Source organism: Sinocyclocheilus anshuiensis, unplaced genomic scaffold, assembly GCF_001515605.1.
Source record: "Sinocyclocheilus anshuiensis isolate Anshui unplaced genomic scaffold, SAMN03320099.WGS_v1.1 scaffold1576, whole genome shotgun sequence".
Lineage (NCBI taxonomy): Eukaryota > Metazoa > Chordata > Actinopteri > Cypriniformes > Cyprinidae > Sinocyclocheilus > Sinocyclocheilus anshuiensis.
This window is the reverse complement of record NW_015557202.1, coordinates 1,076,811-1,091,564: the sequence shown is the minus strand read 5'-3', so window position 1 is coordinate 1,091,564 and position 14,754 is coordinate 1,076,811. Positions and strand designations below refer to the sequence as shown.

The window sequence follows — 14,754 nt, the reverse complement described above, 5'->3', positions numbered from 1 at the left end:
TAAACACATTTCATTACACCAAATACACAAAATAATGTTATTTTTAGCAGCATCATATGACCCCTTTAAGCTTATTGACGCAAACCTCTAGCGATGCAAAATTAAAGCATGCTGAGATTGATTAGAAAACGATGATTTATTTTTGATTATTATTTTTAGTTAGGTGTTCAATAACTGCGGTTTCGTTTAGTTTTAGTTTTTCATTTATTTTGACATTTTTATATCTTTCTTTCTCTAAATGCCTTTTAGTTAAATACAGTTCTTAATACAACATATTTTACCGTTTAAACATGTATACAACATTTCTTACATTTAAACTCGTTTAACAAGCATTTTAGAAGTAAAAATGAAACATTTAATCGTCGCAAAAAGACTGATGCTGGTCATTTAGGTGACTTGGTTTGCTTTGCATAAAATAAAATGATTTACAGCAAAGAAACTGTTTTATAGATTAAATAAAACATACACAAACCTATATTTGACCAAAGAAATGCAAGTCGGCGGCACTGAGAAGAGAATGCTCTCACCTGAAGAGAATGCAAAATATCTGCGCTCATTACAAACACTGGGTTGTTGCGACTCTCATGTCCCAGGAGCTGGGTTACACAAAAACTACCCAAACACAAAAAAATGTTGCAATAAAATAACCATGATTTTTAGAGTATATGTGCATACTATAAAAAAGCAACTGATGCAAGCTGGTAATCACTTAAGTGGGTCCACAAAATGATTGCGCGAATGCTCCATTACCTCTCCATCCTCTGATCACTTGCCGGATCCGTCAACCCGCTTTATTCCGGGACCTCGCAATTTACAAATTAAAAATTGTTCGTAGCGTTATAAATGATAAAGGCTAAATATCTAGGCTACCTGGCTAAAAAAAAAAAATATATGATTTTGGTCCAAAACCGTGTTTTTTTTTTGTTTTTGTTTTTTGGATGTACGTGGATGTATCCACCTGTCTCCCCCACGTTTTCTCTCACAGTAGGCTATAATCTTACCTTTGGGAAGCGCGTGTCGGGCTTTAAAACTCATCAGACATCACCAGTAGCAAAAGTCATTCATGTCTGGATAGTTTTATTCATTTTGATGACATTTATGGAAGTAGGCTACATGAGGGTGGTTTGCATGTGATATTGACGCCGCTCAGGTGGGGCACAGCGCGGGAGCGGCATTACTATGAAGCTAAGTTAATTTAGAGTTAGAATAACTAAGGGGTGATAACTTGTTGATATGAGTGCAATAATTCCAAAGAATGCCCAAAAGATAAACTAAAATATCTGTCCTTCTTCCCGCCCTGACTGTGCTGCCGCCCGAGGCTTTATTAACACCTACACCTACCCCAACCCTAAACCTACCCTTACAGTATAAATACAGTGTTGGTAATCTGATAGGTAGCATTATTTGTCAGAACACCGGCCCTGCATACAGGTTTTGGGACGACATGGGGGTGAGTAGCCTAAATGATAACAGAATATTCATTCTTGGGTGAACTATCTTTTAAAAAGTGGCATATATTCAATGTTGCCTTGCAATTATTGTGAAGGCATAAGACCGTCTATATATATATATATCTTACCCTGCTAATCTTCGATCCGTGAGTAAAACCCCGGTCTCACGAAACACTCTGCGTTCTCCAAAAATGGCGCTGATCAACGCTCATTCTCTGGTTAACAAGACCTACATTCTTAATGATTTTATGTCCTCTCAAAATCTGGACTTCTTGCTTATTACTGAAACGTGGGTGAAGAAAGGAGACTTAAGCCCCTATTCTGAACTTGTTCCAGCAGATTATTGTTTTTACGATGCTCCCCGACCTATTGGAAGGGGAGGAGGATTGGCTATTATCACAAGGAAAACTTTTAAATCACGTTGTCGTCTATTATCCTCTGCCACATATACAAGCTTTGAATCTCAGATATTATTGCTTGACTGGTCTGAACCAATAGTCCTAGTTTTGGTATATCGGCCACCTCACTTAGTAAATGGTTTTATAGCGGAATTTTCTGAATTCATAGGGGACCTGGTTACTAAACATGACCGATTTCTTTTAGTTGGTGACTTCAATGTCCATGTGTGTTGCCCCTCTAAACAGTTATCCACTGAATTCCTGAACACCATTGACTCTTTTAATTTGCTGCAATGGGTTAGCCATCCTACACATCTACAAGGGCACACTTTGGACTTAATATTGACTTTTGGGCTGTCTATAACGGACGTTGAAGTGATTGAATCCCCCATTCTTTCTTTCTCTAAATGCCTTTTAGTTAAATACAGTTCTTAATACAACATATTTTACCGTTTAAACATGTATACAACATTTCTTACATTTAAACTCGTTTAACAAGCATTTTAGAAGTAAAAATGAAACATTTAATCGTCGCAAAAAGACTGATGCGGCTTGTTTAGGTGACTTGGTTTGCTTTGCATAAAATAAAATGATTTACAGCAAAGAAACTGTTTTATAGATTAAATAAAACATACACAAACCTATATTTGACCAAAGAAATGCAAGTCGGCGGCACTGAGAACTACTCTTACCTGAAGAGAATGCAAAATATCTGCGCTCATTACAAACACTGGGTTGTTGCGACTCTCCTGTCCCAGGAGCTGGGTTACACAAAAACTACCCAAACACAAAAAAATGTATAACCATGATAACCATGATTTTTAGAGTATATGTGCATACTATAAAAGCAACTGATGCAAGCTGGTAATCGGTCCACTAATTCGTAGCGTTATAAATGATAAAGGCTAAATATCTAGGCTACCTGGCTAAAAAAAAAAAATATATGATTTTGGTCCAAAACCGTGTTTTTTTTTTGTTTTTGTTTTTTGGATGTACGTGGATGTATCCACCTGTCTCCCCCACGTTTTCTCTCACAGTAGGCTATAATCTTACCTTTGGGAAGCGCGTGTCGGGCTTTAAAACTCATCAGACATCACCAGTAGCAAAAGTCATTCATGTCCGGATAGTTTTATTCATTTTGATGACATTTATGGAAGTAGCCTACATGAGGGTGGTTTGCATGTGATATTGACGCCGCTCAGGTGGGGCACAGCGCAGGAGCGGCATTACTATGAAGCTAAGTTAATTTAGAGTTATAATAACTAAGGGGTGATAACTTGTTGATATGAGTGCAATAATTCCAAAGAATGCCCAAAAGATAAACTAAAATCTCTGTCCTTTTTACCGCCATGACTGTGCTGCCGCCCTAGGCGGCTGCCTAGTTCGCCTATATGCACACGCCGGCCCTGTATAGGCATATTACATTATGTATTTTAACAGTGTTGTTCAATAAAACCATGTAATTACTTGGTTTGATACTTTATTTGAGCCAATTATTATTGCCTCATCGTTAGTTTACATATAAACAATCATACTAGCCTGGTTTTCAATTAGGTCTATTTGTGTTACTAAAAATATCAGATTACCCAATTGTCAAAATAATCAGTAGATTACTTGATTACCAATATAATCATTAGTTACAGCCCTAGATTAGTTAAAATATTTCAAAATGCAACTGCATTGTTTTACTTTTTGTAATTAAAAGAGAAATATTTTGTAATTGAAAATTTCTTAAAAATAGTATTAAAATATTGTCTTGTTCTAGTGAACCAAATATCTGTATTTTGTCTCATCTGTCTGTATTGCCACACCCCTAGTGTCGATAAGCGGTGATATAGCTCATAATTTTCCAAGTGTATGATATAGCTTTCATTCTTCAGGTCAACCATATATTCATGAAAAAAAAACAGTTTGAATAAGGAAAGCAATAACTTTGCCATAGTATCCTTTCAAATGTTAAAGTTGCCACGTGCCACTTTGCAAAATATTTCAAAATGCAACTGCATTGTTTTACTTTTTGTAATTAAAAGAGAAATATTTTGTAATTGAAAATTTCTTAAAAATAGTATTAAAATATTGTCTTGTTCTAGTGAACCAAATATCTGTATTTTGTCTCATCTCGTGAGCTAAGTGTATTGTCACACCCCTAGTGTCGATAAGCAGTGATATAGCTCATAATTTTCCAAGTGTATGATAAAGCTTTCATTCTTCAGGTCAACCATATATTCATGAAAAAAAAACAGTTTGAATAAGGAAAGCAATAACTTTGCCATAGTATCCTTTCAAATGTTAAAGTTGCCACGTGCCACTTTGCATGCTTTGCATGTGCTGCCCCATCCCATCCCCTACCCCTGCCCTGCCCCGCCCCAGGAAAAAATTTCAGGCTCAGGATATTTTTTTTGCTTTAACCCCTGATAAAAGTATTATTTGTGTTTAAAATAGTGCTGTCAAATGATTAATCGCGATTAATCGCATCCAAAATAAAAGTTTTTGTTTACATAATATATGTGTGTGTACTGTGTATATTTATTATGCATATATAAAGACACACACATACAGCATATATTTTGAAAATATTTACATGTATTTACATGTATACATTTATATTCATATAAATTATATCATATATAAATATATTTAATATATAAACGTAACATATTTTTCTTAAATATACACATGCATGTGTGTGTATTTATATATACATAATAAATTTACACAGTACACACACATACTATGTAAACAAAAACTTTTATTTTGGATGTGATTATTCGCAATGAATCGTTTGACAGCACTAGTTAAAAAAAAAATGAATTCATTAGGAAGTCTTTATATGCTTTAACAAATCATTCACACAAGCATTCATGGCTTAGTAAACTGGATCAACTGATTCATTGAAAATAACTCATGCACGTGCCAAAGAGAGAGTGGATATCATGATTTTCAATTACATCATTGACAATTATGTTTCAAGCTTTTTCTCACACAAAGCTATGCCTTCAGAAGACTTGGAATATATCACACAAGTCATATAAACCACTTTCATAATAATTCTTATGGTGCTTTTACATCCTCTAAATGTACATGCTTCATTGTCCATTTGTTGTAATTGCATGTAAAAGAGCAACCAGCAAAGTGCCTCCTTTTATGTTTTATGGAAGTAAGAAAGTCATACAACTTTGGAATGACATGATAGGGAGTAAATGATATAATTTTATTTTTTGAGCGACATACCCTTTTAACATGCCCAACAATATTTGGGCTATAAAACTGTCAAAAAAACCTCAGACAGTAACCTTAATAATTTTAATAGCATGCTTTAATCATTCACTAAATTAATTCACACTCCTAATTCAGTGTTTTGATTTAGTGCCTAATTTCAGAGATATATAAACAACTTGGCAACTAGGCCTTGAATGCATAAGTGAATGCACATGATCAAAGCATGTTGAAGTTCTTTCTACATTTAATTAAAATATTAATAATATAAAATAATATAATATAAAATATATTATATTATATTTTATATAATAAATATATTATATTAAATATATTTTATATAATATATTGTACCGTGTGTCATGTACATTGGTTTATGCATATGCACAACGTGACACCAAATCTGTTTTTACATCCATGAACTGGTGAGATTTAAATTGCATGTGCTAAGCACATCATTTGCACATTGCTGGCCCTGAAAATATTTATTTCACCTCGAGATCTCAAGAGTCAGCAGCAGAGCTTGCCTTTTCGATATGTGGCTGCGAGTGAGAAAGCCTGGGTTAAATGCGAGAAATATTTATTTCACCTCGAGATCTCAAGAGTCAGCAGCAGAGCTCGCCTTTTCGATATGTGGCTGCGAGTGAGAAAGCCTGGGTTAAATGCGAGCTGCAGAAATTGGATAAAGCCTATATCAAAACAGCTGCAGAGAGGAAAGCAACATGACATATTCATTTATTTATTTTTCCCAGAAAAATATCAAAGTAATAATGCTATGTATTCCTGCTAAGTTTATTTGGCGTGGGTTCACGGTACCCATGGCACCCATTTAAACTCTGCTATAGTCAAGAATATAGGCAAGTCACATGACCAGACCTGAGTCTGTGCCAGATTGGCCATGTATATTGGACACACAGAATTTGGAATGGCCGCCCCCCTTATCAGATGTGAAAGGATGTTGATGTTTGCCTTGAACAGTAGCCCATTAAAAAATACCCCGAAAAAGCTTTGCAGGAGAGGAGCGATTTAATTCTGTCACAGTAATTTGCCTAATACAATAAAAACCCTGCAGTGCCAGTTGTCTTTGTTGTGCAATTTACTCATTATGAAGGGGCATACAAACTACAGGGGATGGCGATATTGCATAATGGTGAATGACGGAATGTCATATCCTGAATCGCTGGGCTGTGAAGGTTCTTAGTTGCTTCACTGTAACATAACCCTGAAAATACTTCACATAGACCACTTAGTGTTGTCCTTCTGAATGACACGCGTTTACATATAGTGTCTCCACATGCCCTTGGTAGACTGTTATTTGGCACTCATCTGTCTGCCTCTTTTCATCCCTAATTGTAACCTTTTTCCATCAGGGAACAATAGTACAAAGCTGTCCCTAATGAGCAAGTACAAGGATAACATCATAGCTACCAGTCCTGTCAACAGCAACCACCAGCAAAACACGCTCCTCCCACACAACACCTCCACCAACCAGCGCAAGCGTCTGTCCAGCAAAACGCACGGTGAGTCTGGGTATCAGGGGTGAAACTGTTCCTGTAACCGGTTTGCCATCCACGGTTCGGTATATTGTTGTTTTGTTGTTTTATGTCATGTCTTTAATTTTAGTGTACTAAACTAGATGATTAGCCTGCTAGCTTAGCCTATATACTATTCAAGTCACTTATATTACACATAATTGCAGCAATTACACTACAATTTTTGTAAAAATACAGTAAAAACAATCAAAATGCACCAATAAACCAAATTCTGTAATATTGTGATATAGTATTTGTCAGACTCTGTTCCATGTTTTGTCTGTGTCTTGCTCCCCAGGTGTTCCTTTCCCATGTTTAATTTGTCCGAGGTGTTCCCCATGATGGTTTATTGCTCCCAGGTGTGTCTCGTCATCCCCTCCTCCTGTGTGTGTGTATAAAATGTGTTCCCAGTCCCAAGTTCTCTGTCCGCTGTTGTACGTCTTCCTGTGTACGTCTTCCTGTGTACGTCTTCATGTGAACGTCTTCGTGTGAACGTCTTCCTGTGTTCGTCTCCCTTGGTTCCTTGGTGCAAATAAAGTCTTGGTAAAGTATTCTCCAGCGTCTCCTCATTCCTAGTGTGTGTGCAACGTGACAGTATTACAATTGAAAATAACTATATTCTATTTTAATACATTTTTAAAAAGTACTTGATTCCAATGAAGACAAAGCTGATTTTTCAGCAGTCATTACTCCAGTCTTCAGTGTCACATGATCCTTCAGAAATCATTCTAATATGCTGATTTGGTGCTCAAGAAACATTTAGAAATAAAACAGTTAAAACAGTTGTGCTGCTTATATTTTTTTTTGTGAAAACTGTGATAATTTTTCAGGAATCTTTGATGAATACAAAGCTTACACAGCACGCAGCATTTATTTGAAATAGATTTTCTTTTTGTACATAAATGTCTGTACTGTCACTTTTGCAATTTAATGCATTCTTGCTGAACAAAAGTATTAATTTCATTTTTTAATTAATTTTTCTTTTTATTGGCATTAATCGAACTGTACAGAAACTGTGACCACAGAACCATAATAAAGACCGAACCGTGAGAAATCTGAGCCATTACACCCCCGCTGAATATCCCCTTCCATCCACACAGATCTCATTGCAACCACGTCTATCTCTGTAATCATAACCACACACAAATATTTGTCTTCCACTCTCTTTGCTATCCCATTGCTGGTTTGATCAGGCCACCAAAAACTATGATTTGATGAGGTGTTCATATGCTTTTGTGGTGTGCTTTTGATATTGGTTGTTGGTGGTGGTTTTTAGGGAAACATGCCTATAGATATCTACTATAAAAGACAAACGCCTTTCTCTTAGATTTACTTTGAGCACTATTAGCAGATGTCCAGTGAAGTGTTTTCCTTGAGTAAGAATCTGATTTCCTAGCTGGGCAAATATTTGACTCTCTGCTCATGCTTTAATGCTTCATTACCTCAGTCCAGCAGATGTATACGGCCTCTCTCTGACCTTCAGACCAGCCTTTTTTAATACCCAATGCACTTGGATTGTGCATTCACTGCATATAAATATAAAAATGTAAAGGTGCACTCAGGAATTCTTGCCTCATTAAAAAGCTTTACAGAAATGAATAGAAAAAAAAATGTTTAAAAGTTTGCACTCCCATGAAGACTTCAGTCCTATCTAATAAAAGCCGTTAGTCTTAGAGTGTGTGAGATCACATGATCAGTCGAATGCTACTCACTTTATCTCAGATTTTTCTTTCTCATTATAGGACACTTTCACAGCCTACTTACAGTAATAAAGTACTCATGGCACAGTATATTTTATGCTCACCCAGGCTGCATTTATTTGACCAAAAATACTGAAATATTGTGCAATATTATTACAATTTAAAATAATTAAATTTTCTATTTAGATATATTTTAAAATGTAATCCCTGAACAAACTCCTAATTTGCTGCTTATTAATAGTTAGTAAGGTAGTTGTTAAGTTTAGGTATAGGGTGGATTAAGGGATCTAAAATATATTCATGTAGAATAAGGCATTAATATGTGCTTTATAAGTACTAATAAACAGCCAATATGCTAGTAAAATGCATGCTAATAAGCAACTAATTAATAGCTAAAATTGGGTCCTTAAAATAAAGTGTTACCAATATTTTTGTAGAAACTGTGATGCCTTTTTTCAGGATTCTTCAATGAATAGAATGTTCAAAAGAACAACATTTATTTGAGATAGAAACTTTTGTATCATTATAAATGTCTCTACTCTCACTGTTTATCAATTTAATGCATCCTTGATTATTAAAAATATTAATTTCCTTCAAAAATCAAGAATGGCATATCTGTCAACACAACACAAAAGCATACTGTCTGCGTCTGTGTATAGTTGCTATTTAAGTAATAGTTACAGTATTGTTAACTGAGAACTGCTTATTTCTTTTAACAATGCCAAGAAATAATCTTCTAAATATCTCAACTTTTTAAATCGTTATTTATGTAGGCGGATTGTGTATTGCCAACCCACTAAATCCACCATGCATGATTTTGTCTCTATAAGGGTTTGAGTCTGACTTTGGGTTACTGGCCTCTTAAAGCTCTTTCTGACAACTCCAAAATAGCAACTCCAGATTTCCATAGCTTTTCATATTCATACTGATATTGCTTATATTATTGAATTTTTACTATTTCTCTGATTTATGACAAAACGTCTGTTCCCTTTGAGAAGGTTCCTCTTGTCTGTCTTTTCTCTAATAAACCTTGTATCACTGTTCATGAGTGAGCTCTCAGAGCAATCTGCGAACACGAAAGCTGCTAAAGGCTATGTTTAGACACCCGTTCACGTCGCCGGAGGAGAACGTGTGTGAGTGCACAGATTCTCTCAAGTACTTCTTTTTTTTTCCTCAGTCACACCTGCCTCTGTCACCTCATCTATTTATACCCCTAATTTTTCATTAGACAAATTAAAACTGTTGCATAGGTGTTCGTACTTCACCTTTCCTCGTTTCGAGATCATTCTGGTAACACTGTGATTCCAAGACCTTGCAAATGATTGAGTTCTACCACCCTGATTGGCTGTACAAAATAACTTTTTTGTTGTAGGAGGCATGTGCACCTGTACTGCATGCCGAGAAGCTGTTGGTGCTCAGTGCTGAATATTTAAACAAGCTCATCTTTTATTCCCCTCCACGGAGCTTTGCGCCTTTGGCCCCTGCCTAATTGTGGAGGCTAGCGCACAATCCTCACCTGCTCTGTGAGGTTTACGGCTAATTCCTTTGAAGGTGCTTCTTTTGTTCTCATTTGTTACGAAGACAAAAAGAGGCATTGGCGTGCCAGCGTGTATCATTTCGAAATGGTTGTTAGCGTTTGAAGTCTTAAATGCCAGGTGTTTCATCAGCTTTTTGTTAGATTTTCATTATATAATCAAGCTGACATTTTTACTGTTGTGCTCTTAAGGCATTTTGAAACAAAAGGGTCGAATTCACTAAACTGTTGCATGGTATTTAAGCACAAAAGCCTGCAGTCTATTAATCCAGCTTTCAGTTTAACCAGGCACTAAATGCATTTAAATATAAATATATGTACATTTGGCAGTCAAATTTCGGAATAATGAAGATTGAAAACAGTTGAGTTGCTTTAGATTCTTGTAGAAACAATGCAATTCTAGTATTTAAAAGTTTTGGGGTAAAAAAAGATAGTAAAAAATAAACAAAAAAAAAAGAAAGAGAAAGATTTTTATTCAGCAAAGCAGCATTAAATTGGTCAAAAGTGACAGTAAAGAGATTTATAATGTTACAAAAGATTTCTATTTCAAATAAATGTGGTTCTTTTGAACTTTATATTAATCAAAGAATCTTGAAAAAGGTATTACAACTGTTTTCAACATTAAGACAGCATTAATACATTATTTTCAACATTAATAAGAATGTTACTGTAACAGTAAATCAGCATATTAGAATGATTTCTGGAGGATCATGTGACTGAAGACTGGAGTAATAATGCTGAAAATTCAGCTTTGCCATCATAGGAATAAATATCATTTTAAAATATATTAAAATAGAAAACAGTTATTTTAGTAATGCTAAAATAGTAATCACTGTAATGCGGTGATGTGCTAAAATAATAATAATTACTTTCAGAGCTGTGCTCTTTTAAGATTTGTGATTTCATTGTAGGGCCAAACAACTTCTGCTGTTCTTGTGACCTGCCTGTGTCTTGTTTGCATCACAGCTTTGAATATTTTATGTGTTGTTTATGGCGGTATGAAATGATATTGTAAAAAAAAAAGCATCGTTTGGTTCATTCCATACAGATGGCTCATCTATAAATGATAATTGTTTGATTCTCTTCTGCACCAGAGAAGATGTTTTTAATGGATAGCCACACTGTTGTGTGAATACGGAGTAACTCAAACATTATTTCTCATCATCGCGAGTCGGTCTAATCCACGGGTCAGTGCGCTCATGCATCTCTTCCTCACGCGCTGCATAATGAAAGCGTTTGTTTAGCTCTGATGCGTAAATTGTGTCTTTTGTGCACGGCGAAAAAAGAGCCCAAGGAAGCATGCATCTCTTATCTCAGTCACACTCCTTACCTCCTGTTCATTACTTATATTTACCCAATACTCTTCTGAGAGGAGAAGCGCATCTCACAGAACGACAATTACTGTGGCTTATTCTCTGTATGTCACATTGGTGTGTGCTATGTGTGATGTATGTTTGCAGTTATACAGTTTCTAATGTGTTTTATATATCTTTTATTTTAGTGCTTTGTAAACCTTATTATAGTATAAGCGTTTTGTGTCAAAACAGTATTATATTTATAATATGTAAATATTTTCCCCTGTTGTATTTTGAATTATCATTGTATGTCATTCATTGCATCATTTCATTCACATTTTTGCATATAAACACATTTTGATTGATATCTAACATTTCTTTACATGCACTACTGTTCAAAATTTGGTGTCAGATTTTTTTTTCTTTCAAGAAAGTACTAATTTTATTTAGCAAGGATTTTTAAAAGTGTGTTTTTAATCCAAAATAATAATAATAAAATTAATAAATAAATAAATAAATTATTGGTGAGCATAAGTGACTTCTTTGGAAAAAAAACTAAAACATCTTACTGTCCCCAAATTTTCAATTTTGAACAATAGTGTATAGTGCCTTAACAATTCGAACTTAAATAGCACACATTTTTGCTGTGGTTTTGCTGCATTATCTGTAAGATATTCCCTCATTATAAGAATCAAATTGCTTTCCAATTTGATATTTCTAATGAATCTGTTGTTTGTGGTTTGTAGCTCTTTATAATTACTTGCTGTATTAATCAATAATGCTAGATAAGTAAACAAAGGGATTGACAATTACACACACACACACACACACACACACACACACAAATCTATTGTCATGCTGTCACATTTGTTTAATTTCAAAACCTCAGAATGACATTATGTTTGGAAATGTTCTTGTATGTCTTTTAAACTGACTTTGAAATAGTCTAATATTTAATTGGATAGTCAGTCAATAATTAATGTTGATGGTTTTTCTTTTTGGGATAAGCATAATTTCTGTCTACATTGTTTAAGGTTATTTTACATGCAGAATAACTTGAAGGTTTGTCTAAAAACTTTACACTGGGCCTACACATTTTCTGTTTGGTTTGATGAATTAGTTGATGGATGGTTTTTGTGTGAATTCTACAGCGGGTTCAACTTTCCTGAACCCGGACGGGGACTCTGGGACAGAGGCGGACAGTGAGCCGCAGCTGACCTTCTACACCGACCCAAACCGCAGCCGCCGTCGCAGTCGAGGTATGAGAAACGGTAACGTCAACACCGCGTGGGGCTCCGGGGGTAAGGAGGACTTCCACACCATCGCATGGTTTCAACCTGCACCACCTGATTGTGGCCATTTGGTGTTCATGTCACACTTTGTTCAGAAACCGAGCAAAGTGTTAGTTGTGAAGCGGCTTGCCTTACAACTATCTCACCGATTGAGGCATGTCGTTACGTGTGAGATTTGCCATTGATTTGCCATTGCAGTTGAACACTGTGTTAAAACAACTTACAGGAAAGCATAAATGCTTAACTTTTTATTATTATTTTTTTTTTTTACTGTCCTCCAAATTGGACTGAGGGTACCTGAGCAACTTTTTAGTTTGCTAAGAGAATTCTTCAGAGCCTCTTTGTAGACTCCATGGACCTTCTCTGAAATGAATGATGATTAAATGCAAGCTTACAAGTATTTAAGCACCTTAAGCTTAGCAGCTTCGTCTGTAGACCACTATTCAGCATTAAGCACGGTAAATGTGTGTATGTTAAGCGCTAAGAGAGCGCGTGATAAACCGGCTGGACAGTACTGTCAGACACTAATGGCTAGAGTCTGTCTAAAACTCTTGTATTGTCCCCTGAGGAGCGCTGCATTGTGTTCTGAAGAGTCCAGACTGAATGCAAAGCTCCCTAAACTCTTGAGGAGCTGCCACTTGAAAGGCAACTAACAGACAATCACTTTGCTTTAAAACTTTCTCCCTCTAATTAACAAATGCTTAAACCCTGTACTTGTCAAAAACACTACAAATCAGCTGTAGCAACAACACCTTTAATTGGACTTAAGTTAATAATAGACATGGCTTGTCGCATTTTTTCCCTATATGGCTGCGGGAAACATATGATTGGGTGAGAGCAGTTTGTTGATTATGATAGACATGTTTGCATATGTTTACGTAAAAAAAAAAAAAGTAAATCTTATTAAAAATTACAATTTTTTCTTAAAAAGTCTTATTTGAGTGAAGTGAAGGTATAGTAATCTGTAATTGCTGTGGCAATTATTTTTATTTGAAAATATTCTTATAAATCTCTTATAAATCTCTATATTATAATAATATAATATAATAAGTAGTAATAATTTAAAATAAAAGTATAATATTACTTTTAAGTACTATATTGATATATACATATACATACTTATGTTTCTAACCCCTACCTAAATACTAAATACTGGCATTTATCTCTTCATAGTTGAAAAATTGGAGCTATCTGGCAATACTTACAGAAAGGATGGAGGCCAGGGGACAAAAAGCCAAATTATATTCTTATCTAAAATGAATAATTAAAAAAAAATTTTGCTGTAATTAATCCTTGAAAATGTGGTCCTCAGTAGAGGACCAAGTCCAGTATGTTTCACCTAAGTCAAACTGACAAAATGCGAAAGCACCACTTCCTATAGTATAAATCAATACATGACTGATGATTACTCAATAACATAAGAAGCATAAAACAGTTTTTAGATTTGAAGATCTGCCCACAGTCTTTTGTAGGCATTTGTATATATTTCTGGCAGATGCATTCAAATGTTTGAATCAATGCTTTCCATTTTCTTTTGATCATGTGTCTTAATTTCTTCAAAAGTCAACCTTCTGGTTTCAGTTAACATCCATATCTAAGATGATGATATCTTAAGTATCTAAGCTTTAATATCACAAAATGGGGGTTCTTCCTTTTGTAGTTGACATGCTGCAATGCTAAGCATCTACACGGATGTCATTTGTAACTCCTTTGTGACTCCTTTTTCATATGTTGCATATAATCAGTTTAAATATGTTGTCAGTTGTATTTAGACTTTTGTCATCATATACTGTATGTATCATCTGATTTCCTTTCATATGTATGTCATTCCAGTTGCTGCATGCCATTGTCCATGTTTATCCTGAGATGTTATTAATAACAGAGTTTTAAATGTCACTTGTTTTAATACATTTACATTTAGTAATTTAGCAGACACTTTTATCCAAAGCGACTTACAAATGAGGACAATGGAAGCAATCAAAATCAACAAAAGAGCAATGATATACAAGTGCTATAACAAGTCTCATTTAGCTTAACACAGTACACATAGCAAGAGTTTTTAAAATAATATAATAAATAAAAAGAAAACAGATAGAAAAAGAATATAGCAAGCTAGTGTTAGAGGTCTTTTTTTCTTTTGTTAATTGTATAATAAATGAAAAGAAAACAGATAGAATACAAAAATATTAGAAAGCTAGTGTTAGTTTTTTTTTAAAGAAAACAAGCAGCAAATAAATAGAGTGCAAGTCTAAAAGGGACAAGTGTTTTTTTTTAAAGAATAGAATTAGAATAGAGAGTGCTAGAGTTAGAGGGTCAAATAAAGATGGAAGAGATGT

General features: G+C 34.9%; 1 protein-coding gene across 1 annotated transcript in view; it reads left to right on the top strand.

Moving 5' to 3' along the window:
• Positions 1 to 14,754, top strand: part of LOC107678919 (astrotactin-1-like) — a gene marked incomplete at its 5' end in the record, with an annotated part of 189,441 nt that overhangs the window by 26,336 nt on the left and 148,351 nt on the right. Inside the window, 2 exons of the mRNA XM_016474321.1 lie at positions 6,436 to 6,585; positions 12,278 to 12,385. Of these exons, the coding sequence (XP_016329807.1) occupies positions 6,436 to 6,585; positions 12,278 to 12,385 (258 nt within the window). The remainder of the gene's footprint in view (positions 1 to 6,435; positions 6,586 to 12,277; positions 12,386 to 14,754) is intronic.